At 41.3% G+C, this 13,465-nt stretch overlaps 1 protein-coding gene across 1 annotated transcript in view; it reads right to left on the bottom strand.

Moving 5' to 3' along the window:
• Nucleotides 1-13,465, bottom strand: part of COL4A3 (collagen type IV alpha 3 chain) — a 127,826-nt gene that overhangs the window by 57,549 nt on the left and 56,812 nt on the right. Inside the window, exons 2-6 of the mRNA XM_045867844.3 lie at nucleotides 6,876-6,932; nucleotides 4,757-4,846; nucleotides 1,536-1,580; nucleotides 842-886; nucleotides 36-98 (exon numbers count right to left, since the gene is read on the bottom strand). Coding sequence (XP_045723800.1) covers nucleotides 36-98; nucleotides 842-886; nucleotides 1,536-1,580; nucleotides 4,757-4,846; nucleotides 6,876-6,932 — 300 coding nt within the window. The remainder of the gene's footprint in view (nucleotides 1-35; nucleotides 99-841; nucleotides 887-1,535; nucleotides 1,581-4,756; nucleotides 4,847-6,875; nucleotides 6,933-13,465) is intronic.

Below are 13,465 nucleotides of genomic sequence, written 5' to 3'. Positions count from 1 at the left end.
GTTTCCTAACCATCTCCTGTGTGAGAAGTACATACCTTAGGCCCACTGCATCCTGGGACACCAGCAGGTCCATAAGGCCCAGGATGGCCCGGGATGCCCTGAAAACAGAGCAAGTCTCAGAGAGGTGGCATCACCACCCGGGCCCCGGGAACAAGTAGCCATCATGAAGGACCCAAGGCGAGGGAAGAGATGGCCTAATTGAGATACTTATTTAAATACAAATGGCTATTAAATAGTTAAATAGTATATTTAGTTATTTTAGATAATTTAAATAAAAATTATAGCAAATAAAATGGGCTAATCAAAACCCAAAATTATCAAGTGAGATACAGATATTTTAGATAAAACAGAAGACCTTTCTATATAAAATGAAGTCCCTTAACATGCTGTTTTAAACAGGAAGAAAGGAAAGGAAAAAGAAGAAGTATGTATACACAAGGTAACTATTATTTTATTATTCTACACTATTAAATAGAGTTAATCTATTCCATCTATTCTATTCTATTCTATTCTATTCTATTCTATTCTATTCTATCCTATCCTATCCCATTCATTCTAGTCCATTCCATCCCATCCCATTCTATCCCATCTCATACTGTCAAGTCCCATTCTGTCCCATTCCATTCTATTCCATTCTGTTCTGCTTGGATTTTAGGAAATCCAACTGGACCTGTGTGTCCTACAAATCCACACTCTAATATATTATGTGATTCTACTGTAACATTTTCATCATGTAGCACATGTCTCAGTACCTATTTCTTTGTGCTCTTGCTTTAACCTCTTTATTAAAATGAGCTTTCTTTTTATTTTTTAAAATTTACACATTTTCCCCATTACTTACTGGAAGTCCAGGAGGACCTGAAAATCCCGGCAATCCAGTTATTCCCTACAGACGTAGAAAAGGGGAAGGTGACAAGAAAAACACTTAAAAGTGTTTCAACCTATAAACATAAAAGTATTTACCATTCTGATAACCCCATCCTGCAACTCTAATTAGGAATGGCTAAACACTATTTGGAAAACAAAACAAAACAACAACAAAAAAGGTTTGACAAACTTTTCAAAATCTTACATTTATCAAACTTCTTTTTTGAAATTTTTATTTAAATTTTAGTTAACATACAGTGCAATATTTAAAAAGAGATGATTATTTTTGCCTTTTTTGGGTGGACTTTTAAGGTATAATTTGCATAGAGTAGAGTACCCCAAGCTTCTGCAAACAGTTTAAGGAATGTTTGCATATGTGTACATGTACATATTGGTATCACCACCATCCCATCCAAACAGGGAACATCTCCACCTCCCATGGTTCTCTCACACCCTGTCCCAGTCCATTAATACCCACCCGCAACAGAATAACCGCTGTTTTCTGCCATGACAGATTACTTTTACCTGTTCTTGAACTTCATCTATAGAGTGTATCGTACAGAATGTACTCCTTTGTGACATTTGTATAACTTTTACAGTGCAGAGTTCTTATTTTTTAAAGAAGAATTTTCATCAAACAATCAGGATGGACCAGTTGGACTACTAACCCTCACACCTTTGGGACCAGTGAGTCCTGGGAGTCCTGGTGAGCCCTGGATCCAAGAAAAAAAAAAGGCACTGGAAATTATTTGGCACTAAGAAACCATAAATTAAAAGTCCCCATTCTATTCACACGCCAAACTGTTTTGTTCTTGTGATTATTTCAGTGTTAACACAGTGAAATTGCTTGTTTGCTTAATTGAAGCTAAAACATTTATCAGAAAGGACCAACAGAAATTCGTTCAAAGCCCCGCTGCTCAACGTGGGGTCCAGGGGCCTGCAGGATTAATATCACCTGGGAGCTTGTGAGGAACGCAGGCTCTCAGGCCCACCCCCACCTCTCAGACGGATTGATTCTGAATCTACATTTTCACCAGATTAGAAAATAACTCTTGTTCACATTAATGTCTGAGAAGAGCTGCTGTAAAAACCCCACATTAGCCAGACAGCTGCAGAGGTCTGATAAGGATGATGATACAATTACAATGGGGGATGAGAATGGCAGCCAATATTTCTGTGCATGAGAAAGACTTTATTAACAAAATGGGCCTGGCATGCACAAATAAATAAATAGCCAAGTAAGAACTGCCTGAACCAGAGATAAACTTGCTTCGGGCATATGATGAATATGGTTGAGAGGCCCTGTTTCTTAGAGAATAACCTTAAATGGAGACTTTTTGAACCAGACCACTTGCTGTGAAAGTTCTATTGTCCAAAAGCCGTTTTTATCATTCCTGGGAGTTTCAGTATGTTTTGGTATTTTTGATTTTTTTTTTGAGAAAAGGGTTGTTACAGAGTCTTCTGAGATTGGATGGTCAAGGCCACAGTTGGCCTTCGCTGACTGAGGTGGAATGCCTGGGCGCGTGCCCACGTTCTCCTTCTCTGCAGGATGCTATTTGTGTTATGCACAAGACCCCAAAATTGTAATTCTTTTCATGCATACAATATTTAAAATTAAGAGAGGAAATTTTTAAACCTGAAAAATATTTTTGGTCAGGTTTTTTTTTTTTTTAGTATTTTATTTATTTGTGTGACAGAGAGAGACACAGCGAGAGAGGGAACACAAGCAGGGGAAGTGGGAGAGGGAGAAGCAGGCTCCCCACTGAGCAGGGAGCCTGATGCGGGGCTCGATCCCACTTAAAAATCTTTTTGGTCAGGTTTTTTTTTTAAAGATTTTATTTATTTGACAGAGAGAGAGAGAGCGAGAGCAGGAACACAAGCAGGGGGAGTGGGAGAGGGAGAAGCAGGCTTCCCGCCGAGCAGGGAGCCCAATGCGGGGCTCGATCCCAGGACTCTGGGATCATGACCTGAGCCGAAGGCAGACGCTTAATGACTGAGCCACCCAGGTGCCCGGTCAGGTTTTAATATGCAATAATTGTCTGCCTTGGATCAAATTATCTTTTGTAGCCACATCTATAAAGTACACTGTCGTATACAAACTCCATGACAACATGGCCCCCAAATTTTCTGGATTAACTTTATGGAATACCTCCACATCACATAACCCATCATAAGCACCATATGTTTGCAATGATTATTTTAATTGATTGTTGGCTTCTCTAAAGAAATGCCAGCATAACGAGAGGAATGGGAGTAAAGAACAAAACAAAAAGGAAGGAGTTGACATGAGTTGATCCAAGCCCAGAGTTGAAGTGGCAAATTCATTTTATTAGTGAAAAGCGGGACTATCCTAGGCCACGCCCTGCAATAAGGCAGTGGGATGGTCAGACACTGAATGGGTCCGAATTCAGACACTAAATGTCCAGAATCTGAATGATTTTTTTTTTTTTTTCAAAATTAGGGTCAGAAGAAAGAGAAATGGAGGAACTACACATACATGAATCAGACAGACACGAAATGGTAGAATTCCTGGAATACCACAACATGTTGCTTGTTTACTTAGAAACTGTAGGTGTGGGTTTCGTTTCTTTGGTTGTGGGAGTTTGATTCTGGCATCATATAAAACCAGATTTGAACTCTGATTTTGTCACCTTTAACCATGGAGCACAGGATAAGTTACTTAAGTGCTCTGAGCATCAGTTTCCTCATCCCTAAAACGGAGAGACTGAGTCACCATAGTCATGATTTCTGGGGTTCAACGTGAAGAGTAGCTGAGAGAGTCAACAGTAAACGTCCCAATGCCTGACACAGAAGAAATTCGCAGTAACTGTTGCCTTTGATGGCCAAGTAAGTAGTTCACACATGTATGAAATTTAAAAAGACTCTGTGGGGATCAATTACAATGATCTTTCATAGCTTATTCATTCGTTCATAGCTTGCTGGAGGCCTGCAGTCAGGGGAACAACCACGTGAGTGCGTGAGAGCCCAGGCTTAAGTCTAGCTAATGTCCGCAGCAGGAAAGAACCATCAGCACATCTAGTGGTTATGTAGTTCTTTAGCAAATCCTCTAGGGTATTTATTTGAACAAAGCCCTTTGTTGTATCACGGACTTTAGGATAAAAATGTGTGATGAGTTGAGAAAGAGGAACCCATGAAAGAAGAGAATCGGAGGAGGGATGATTCCAGAAACAAAGAGAGACAAGTGTTTCAAGGAGAGTGATCCACATGGTGAAACAAAGCAGAAGGACACAAAAGTCATGGGTGATTTCTGCAGGAGCGTTTTCAGGGCAGGGGGATCAAAGGAAAATTATGGCGGCTGAGGAGCGAATAGGAGATGAATTACAGTTAGCCTGGTTAGTTACTTTGTTTGTGTTTAAAATCTTGACAGAGAAAGGGAAGACAGGGAAAGGATGGCAATCCTTTGCTTACAGGACCTGAAATAGCCAGAGGAAATTTTATATAAGCATGGGGGGCCATTTGCATTCTTGAGGATTAAAAGAGAAAAGCTAACAACAAAAAAGAAAGGAATGGCCAAGAGGCATGGTTCTGGTGGGAATCCCAGGACCAGGACACCGGGGTAAGAACAGGTCCTGAATGAAAGGCCAAAAGAACTCACCCTTTCATGCAAGACGAAAGAAAACAGGCAGGTATAGAAGCTATCTGGATCAGGGAGGAGGAGGAGGAAGTTGAGTAGGGAACTTCAAGGTGATGAGCATTTGAATCTCTTGGGATAAGAGAGGACCTGGCTAAGCCTGGAGAGCAGTAGTTCACCATGGCACCCACCAATTGGCTGAGATGCCGAATTCTCTCCAGGTTCCCAGCAACCTAGGGGTAGGCATAAAGAAGGTTAGGTGAATTGGGGATGTTCCAAGCTTATAAACTGACATACCTTGGGTCCCTGTGGTCCAGGCAAGCCTTCGGGACCAGGGAATCCCTTCTGGCCTGGATAACCAGCAGGTCCAGGAAAGCCTTTCTCCCCCTGTTAAAAACCAACACAGGATAAGAAACACACAGAATAGCACTGTCCAGCAATAAACATACCCACAACCATTGCTTTCTTTTCTTTACAACTTAAGGAGGACATTTGACTTATCTTTTTCTTCCCTTGGAACAACAAAATTGACACTCAGCAGTAAGTATAACAGTAAATGGAAAGCTACCCGCTTTTAGTATTTGTCTATAGGCTTGAAAGTGTTTGCCTTTGGTCTTGTAGGAACTACTTTTCCCCAAATGGTGGCACTACACAGAGCAGAGATCAAGAGAGAGGGAATCAAGTACTGGAGGGGGGAAGGCCAGTGAGAAAGTTGAGATTGGTGCAGTGTGTTTGCTTGGGGATGGAGAGAGAGTGAGGCTAAGGCACAAGAATGTGTTTGGGGGTGCGCATAATTGCTTTGTAGCTTGAAAAGAACAACATGCAGGCTATCAGTTTTAGCCCTTTCTTGATTACACAGGAATTAGTAATTCAATCTGCTCTTTGTGTAGGAGATGCAGGAGATATCGAGAATGGCATAACAAAAGGGTGAGCTAAATTGTTTTTTAGAAAGAGATGATATTATGAGAATGCCCCTAGTAACGAGCGAGTGAAAATAATTTAGGCCCCATGAGTGACATGTTTCTGCCAACAAATAATTTTCTGGTGAACATGGGTCCTGGGATCACTCTTTAATAATAAAGGTCACTGGTTGATTCAGTCAATTTAATTACACAATTGGTAAATTAAATTTTAAAGAAGTTTAGAAAGAGATCAAGTCAGCTATTTCACATGGTTATGTGCACACACATCCCATAAAAAGAGAGACAAAAGAATATGCTAGTCCTCTCTCAATACTCAGTTACTCTCACACATCCTAGAATAGCATCTTGCACATAGTAGGGACTCAATAAATTCTTGAGAGCAAAAATGAATCCCGGCTTTCCAACCTGCATCTGAATATACTACATTCATAGCTTTAGGGAAAAACCTAAATCAAAGTCCGTGTTAATTATAGAATAACTGAAAATAAACAGAGTAATTATTATATCGTTAGTATATAAATTATATGCAGATTATTTTATCTAAAGAGCTAAAAATACATTCTAAAAATATTTTTAGTCACTCTTCAACATTGTTAAGCAATTCATTAGCGTCCCTGAGGAAAGGGTCTGATAAACAAAGAAAAAACTTTAGTTCGGCCTCTGTCTTAATTATCACAAATTGCAAGTTAATGGAGCGAATTAATGAGATTTCGTGGCGTTCTTTTTTTTTCTTGAATTCTGTAATGGAGCTACAGGTTTGCCCCGCTATCTGAAGGCACAGAGGTCCTACGAAACTTTTCCTAAATATTGAAATGGTGTAAAATGGTGTAAAATCCCCGCTTTCTGAAAGTTTGAATTACACCACTTTGCTTTTATGAAAAACCTACGTTGGTATGGTAATGTTTGTTTGTTGTTGTTTTCATAGAAGCAAAATCCTCTTTGGATTTCTTTTGGTTAGCAAAACGAATGGCAACGTGGGTCTTTCCTAAGAGCGGAGTGGCGCAAGGCGAGCTTTCAGAAAGCGGGGGACACCGGGAGTACTTCAGGTGCTGCATTTTGGCCTCAGCCAGGGGGCTATTGCAGGATTCTTTCGCCAGGGGGCGCGCCTGCACCAGTGCTGCAGGCCTTGAGGTCTTGGGATTTCAATGCCCGCGTCAAAGTGAGTGAATCCAGTTGTTTTCCGTTCTCCCGTGTTTATCCACATTTCTACATAGAGAGGCATTCTGATAAGCTTTCTTTTTTGCTAACTTGCTCCTTTTTCTTTACAGACCGAAAGAGTTACATTTTAACTGACGGTATTTACACAAGTTGTCTGAAACTTACCAGAAGGTTTTTTGTTTTTGTTTTTTTCCTTTTCTTTGGTTCATGTTTATATACAATTTCTTTAAAATTGGATTGGGGAATGGAATAACACACTGCGGGTCTTTCTGATAAGAACAAATTCCTGGATGAGCTCTACAGAAGAAAGAAGCAATATTAAGATTTTTTTTTACCTTCTCCCCTTTGATCCCATCACAGAAGCACGGGCCTTTGTCTTTACAGACACAACCCTAGGAAAAGGGAAAAAGAAAGAGTTTTGTTTAAAAACAGCTTAATAGGGGCGCCTGGGTGGCTCAGTCGGTTAAGCGTCTGCCTTCGGCTCAGGTCGTGGTCCCAGGGTCCTGGGATTGAGTCCCACATCAGGCTCCCTGCTCGGCGGGGAGCCTGCTTCTCCCTCTCCCTCTGCTGCTCCCCCTGCTTGTGCTCTCTCTCTGTCAAATAAATAAATAAAATCTTAAAAAAAAAAAAACCAAACAAACAGCTTAATAAATCCTGGCTGGCAGGGCAAAAGCAAACATATTTTTCTGTTCTTTGAGCGTTAAACACCGTTTATTAGGAGCCATGCTATACTGGGGCAATAATAAATCAAGAGAAACAGAGCCGAGAAGTGAAAAGATGTTGCACGTAAGAGAACTGTCCGGTGAGTGTGCATCATTTTTATTGTATTTGGGAATTCTAAGTTATTTATGGAAAAGGCGAAGTCATCTTTCCTTTTTTCAGGATAACGTGTAGTTGTACCATATGAAATTGCCCATAACCGTAAGCAGAAAGTGGTCTAATGTTGGCAGCTTAGATTTAACATAATATATATAATATGTATATTATATATGTAAATATGTATATCATATATATAATATGTGCGTATGTGTATATTAACTGGTCATATTTTCTTTTTTTTTTTTTTAAAGATTTTATTTATTTGACAGAGAGAGATAGAGCGAGAGAGGGAACACAAGCAGGGGGAGTGGGAGAGGGAGAAGCAGGCTTCCCGCGGAGCAGGGAGCCCGATGCGGGGCTCGATCCCAGGACCCTGGGACCATGACCTGAGCCGAAGGCAGACACTCAACGACTGAGCCACCCAGGCGCCCCTAACTGGTCATATCTTCTATAAGTGATTCAAAGGTTTTCTTTTCCTGAAATGATGTTCAAGACTGAGAAAAGATGATCAATACCCACTATGTGTCTTTAAGGAGAACAAACTAATTCACTAATGTAGTGACATATTCTTGGTATAAAGCAAAAACAAAAATTCAGCTGTGAGCTTGAGAACTCTTATCCTGTCTCAGTTACTCTGACACATTTTAGAACCTATGGACAGGCCAACTCTAGTGAAGGTTGATTTTTAAAGATTTCTCTGCCAGCAGAGGACCAAAGAGGTAGTTGAAAATACTGAATTTAAAATGTGTTTTGACACATGTTCTATGTTTATGTATTTACCTTTTAAATTCTTTTCTTCAGGTTAATATTAACTGAGAATGAGTTTGCTTTCCACAGGAAAAGAATATTAATTGACAGCAAAGGCAGGGCAAGTCTAGGACCTGTGCTGGCTGGTTGGTAGAAAAAATAAAAGAGAAATTGCTTCAGACATTTCCAAAATGGAGGATCCTATTTGTTCAATTAAAATAAAATACTCAAGCAAAAATATCTTTAATTAAATATATTTCCTTAGCCTAGAGCACTAGGCTATGCCACCTTTCAAGGAAGGGAAGTGTATAGTAATTTTCAAACACCGCGTTTGTACATACCTCACAATTTGTATGAATGGAAAGTGATTGACTGAAAAGGAAAATCTATATTCTTTCCAAGTGTTGGATATTTGGTACTTTTTAGAAGACTAGATTTTTCTGATTTTCCTCCTAGATGTTTGGGGTCATTAAGTCATACCTTGACATAATATATTTAATCTTGTCTTTCTAGATTGTTCAACTTTTATGTTCATTTCAATCACATATTCACGCATACTCTACTAAAGCAATAGTTCTCAAAGTGGGGATCCCCTGATCAGCAGCATCCACGTCACCTGTAAACTTGTCAGAAATGCAAACTATCGGCCCACCCCAGACACACTAAATCACAAACCCTGGGCGTGGGTCTCAGTATTCTGTTTTAATGGGCCCTCTGGGTGATTCTGATTCCACTAGTCTAAGCTATCACCCAAAATCTGAGTCTGCAAGCTAGAGCTAATCCTCTAAATGTTTCCGAACACTAGATCATTTGACACACTAATTTGCACATCTGTTTTTGTTTGCGATGTCTTTTTTCCTGTCATCCCAAGCAAGTAACCAGGCTTTTCTGTCCCTCACTTTTGGGAAAGCAAAAGCTGCCTGAAGACAAGAGCCGTAGTTTTTGTTTCTGGTTTAAGTACCTGCTGACAGTTGGCCCCAAGGATTGGAGGGACAAGCACGCTGCTCCCACACAGCATTTGGAGGGGGCAGCGGGGCTTCAGAAAGGAGTCTGAGTCCTACACCCAAGAGCACTAGATATTGGGCAAGGAAGTGCCACCCACGCGAGGACCCAATGCTCGAGTTCACGTGGTGGTGGCGGGCCACGGTTTCAAGTGGACAATGAGCATCTCTGACCCTTCTGCCTCCCAGACACAACACAGCACTCTCTGAGACTCTCAGGACCACGGGTAAGAGGAAGTAAATTACCAATCCTCTAACCTCTGAGAAGGTACATGGAGGTCATGAGACAGGCCTTATTTTATTTCTTGGAGTAAAAGCCATGTTTGCTGTTCGTTACTGAGAATCTTTCAGTGTTAGCTTGAACAAATGTTCGCCCCCAAATGACATCAGGTCCTCCTTCTTATTTGCTCCTATGTTTAATGTATATTTTCCCTGGTGCCTGTAAGCCCCAGGAGGGAAGGAATTTTAGTCTAGTTCACATCAGTAACCCTGATGTATAATATATCCTCAACCAATGCTTGTGGATTGATTAAATAGATCAATGGGTAGATGGAAAACTGGTAATTTTTTTACAGCCAATTTGGACCTGGAATTTCAAGACATATGAATCATATTGCTATTGTTTTGCTCTACTGTGACTGGGATATTTTCTTTACGCATGAATTATGCACAACTATCGATGAAGTGGCAAAAAAATGAAACTAAAAGCCTTGGTTATTTTAATACAAGTTAAAATTAACACCAGGCTAATTAGTTGTTAGTTGCTTGGACTGAAAAGGTTTTTTTTGGAAAATTTTAAACCCTCCGAGAAGTTGAAAAATATGCCCCTTTAAAAATATGCAACAGGGGCGCCTGGGTGGCTCAGTTGGTTAAACGACTGCCTTCGGCTCAGGTCATGATCCTGGAGTCCCGGGATCGAGTCCCGCATCGGGCTCCCTGTTCGGCAGGGAGTCTGCTTCTCCCTCTGACCTTCCTCCCTCTCATGGTCTCTGTCTCTCATTCTCTCTCTCTCAAATAAATAAATAAAATCTTAAAAAAAAAAAATGCAACAAAATAAAAAGCCTCCTCTGCATTTACTGCTTCATTGTTGCTTTCAGTTCAAAATAATTTTTATGTCAGAGAGACATATTTGGGGTGACATATTCTAGTTTCCTGCCTGTCCCCTAGCCTCTCCTCCCCCACGCCCAGCCTGGCCTAGTTTAGGGTAAGGGGAAGTTGGCAGCATTCAAAGCTGGTTAACACTCTACTGAGCAGGTCTGTTGATTCTGCATTATGATTATTGATCCTTTGCCCAGCCAATAGCCTGAGGCGAACGTTTTTGTGTGTGAAAAGAGCTGACCAAGTGTGGCTGACTGAGCCAGACAGACTCCATGAACTGCTCTTCGCAGGGCCCCTCCATCCCGTGTCTGCCTTAAGCAACTGACCGTGAGCCTTGGCAGCATGCCCTCCAGTAAAGGGGAATGACACCCATGCGCTGTGCTCGCGGTGGCCCCTTCTTCCCCACCCAGAGCCGCTGTCGCCCCACTTGGGTATCGCAGAAATCTCACTGGAGATGCCACTTCCTATCTTTCAAGCCCTGTCCAGGGAGACACCACTAGTCTAGACATCTAAATCAGCCACCCGTTTTTGTTTTTCTGGACGACAGCAAGCATGCACATTACTGGCTCTGACAAAGAAGGGGGCAATCAGAGGTCTCTGGTACATTTGGGAACAAATCGGTAAGAAAGTTCCATCCATCTCATGTAAGGCAGTGAGTGGGATTTATAATCGTTAACTCCAGGTTTTTTTTTTTTTTCCTTGTCCTAAAATGTTTTGAGTCTAGCAGGTCTAAGAGGCCTTCACCATTCACTCTGAAGGATCCCATGATAAGGATGCTGTAGAGGAAATGAACTTGGATCCATCCTATGATGATTTCAGTAGTTAACATTTTTTTTAAGATTTTATGTATTTGTTTGATAGAGAGAGAGAGCGCAGGCAGAGGGAGAGGGAGAAGCAGACTCCCCGCTGAGCAGGGAGCCTGACATGGGGCTCAATTCTGGGACCCAGAGATCATGACCTGAACTGAAGGCAGACACTTAACCGACTGAGCCACCCAGGTGCCCCGATAGTTAACATTTTTTGAGCAGTGACTGCATAGGGCACTGCTCAGGCTCCCTGCCTCATGCACGGCCTCGTTTACACCCGATAACAATTCTGTGAGGTAGGTACTAGAATTAACTCCACCTTATAGCTAAGAAAACTGGATGTCGGAGGCTAGAGGTCGTTGTGAATGGAGCTGGGGGATATGAATCCAGGTGGTTTGACCCACAGCCATATTCTCAAGCACTGTGCTGTATTTAATTATCGGCTGGCTTTGTGGGCTACTGAGGCATTGCGGGAGGGACTCAGATGTATCTCTTCCCCTCACACTGCCGCTGTGCCCCCAACAATGGGATGTAAAATCCCAGTGATGAACATAACGTGGTAGTTCATGGACTTTGCAGTATAAATCAGGAGTTGGCATGCTGCAACCCACAGGCCAAATCCAGTCTGCAGTCTGTTTTTGCACTACTTTTGAGCTAAGAATGATTTTTGTATTTTCAAATAGTTGGAAAAAAAGAAAAAGAAAAATAATATTTTGTGACGTGTGAAAATTATCAGAATGGCACACAGGAATCTCTCTCTTCCCCCCTTTCCCTCCCTTATGTTCCTCCCCTTCTTCCTACGACACTTCAGTCTAAGGGTTGTTGGCAGGGAGGGCCCAGGTGATGCAAATTATGGGTGAGAAGAATCCAGAAGATCGTCTAATCTAAAAGTTCCTTATATTTTGAACTTCACAGGGCAACAAAATAAAAAAATTTAATGGAGACCAACAGTGGATTGTTTTATTTATATTTTGATATGTAAGGGCAATGGCTATCTTCAAACACAAACAAGCAAATCTACCCTCCCACCCATGAGCCAACAGCAAATCTATCATCTACTATCATCATTCCATAAGAAAAAAACAAGATTTTTTTTTTTTTTTTTTTTTTAGATTCCCCTATTCATTTTAGAGAGAGGGAAAGTGAGCATGCAAGGGTTTTTGCCCGAAAGGGGGAGGGACAGAGAGAGTCTTAAGCCCAGTCAGCACTGAGCCTGCAGTGCAACCTGACTCAGGGCTTGATCTCACAACCCCAATCACAACCCCAATCATGACCCTGATCATGACCCCAGCCAAAAACAAGGGTTGGGCACTTAACCAACTGCGCCACCAAGGTGCCCCAAGAAAAAGCAAATTAAAACACTGTAAAGGAAGCAAGCAAATAAGTGCTCATGGACTACAAGGTGCTCCTTTAAAGTGAAAATAAATAACTTTTACTTCATAAGCAATATCTACGCTGTTCTTACTTTTCTCATTTCCCTTGGTCTGGTGAAAGTCTACACTGTCCAACACAGGCATGGCTTTGGGAAGCACTGAACTAGTCACAGCTGTCTCCCCTCTTCCATCCACAATCCTTCTGGTCAACCACTATCTGCTTTGTTTACTACTACGGTTTTCCCTCTGAGAGGTATCAGCAAGCTAATCTCATACAGTGTAATTAATGCACACTAGTGAACTAATTTTTAAAAATATGCCCTGTAACTGACACATTTTTTTACTGATAAATGCCTCTTAACACACACACACACACACACACACAGTGTGCATAAATGCCCCAAGTGGTAGAAAATTCAAACAACTCCAGACTGACAGGTGAGACACATGTTGGGGCAGATGGGACCCCTTAGCTTGCCTGTTTGGTTTGCCTGTATGTAGGACCAGGTCTTTCAGAAAATATCTTTGATACTATTACTTGTTTAAAAAAGTAGCTTGTATATAAAACTCATCTATTCCTTTTTCATGTGAACAACCAGTGAAGAAGGACATTCGAACCAGGCATGTCAGAGTCCTTGTTGATCTCTCCAGGGATGGTACTTCCGATGGGAGAAATCTGGAGAAGCAGCCCTGAGCTCTTGTCCATGTGGAGGATGATCATGTGCCTTTCACCACTTCCGGGATTTTCAAAGTTTTACATTTTTCAGCTTTGGGTTCTGGGAGAGTTGCTAGAAGTGTTTAGAAACCTTGCACTTCATCACATAAATATAAGGCATTTCAAGGGAAAATCCATTTTCTATCTGTGAACCTAAAGGTAACCTAAAAGGAATATAAGAAGCTGAAGGTCACCCTTACGACTAGGCCAGTTTTCCAAATGGAAGCCTTCTTTGGATTTTTGGGAAGACTCTGATGTGATACTATCTGAAAATATGGACACTACTTGGGTAGCAATATTATTTTGAATAATAAGGAGAAAAAAAAACAGGCTCACTTATGTATGTAAAAGTTAATCCAGGGGCGC

The sequence above is a fragment of the Mirounga angustirostris genome, unplaced genomic scaffold, assembly GCF_029215605.1.
Source record: "Mirounga angustirostris isolate CCGP_5_RB_7025 unplaced genomic scaffold, mMirAng1.0.hap1 SCAF_3, whole genome shotgun sequence".
Classification (NCBI taxonomy): Eukaryota; Metazoa; Chordata; class Mammalia; order Carnivora; family Phocidae; genus Mirounga; species Mirounga angustirostris.
The sequence above is the reverse complement of the archived record's forward strand: the minus strand, read 5'-3'. Positions and strand labels throughout refer to the sequence as shown.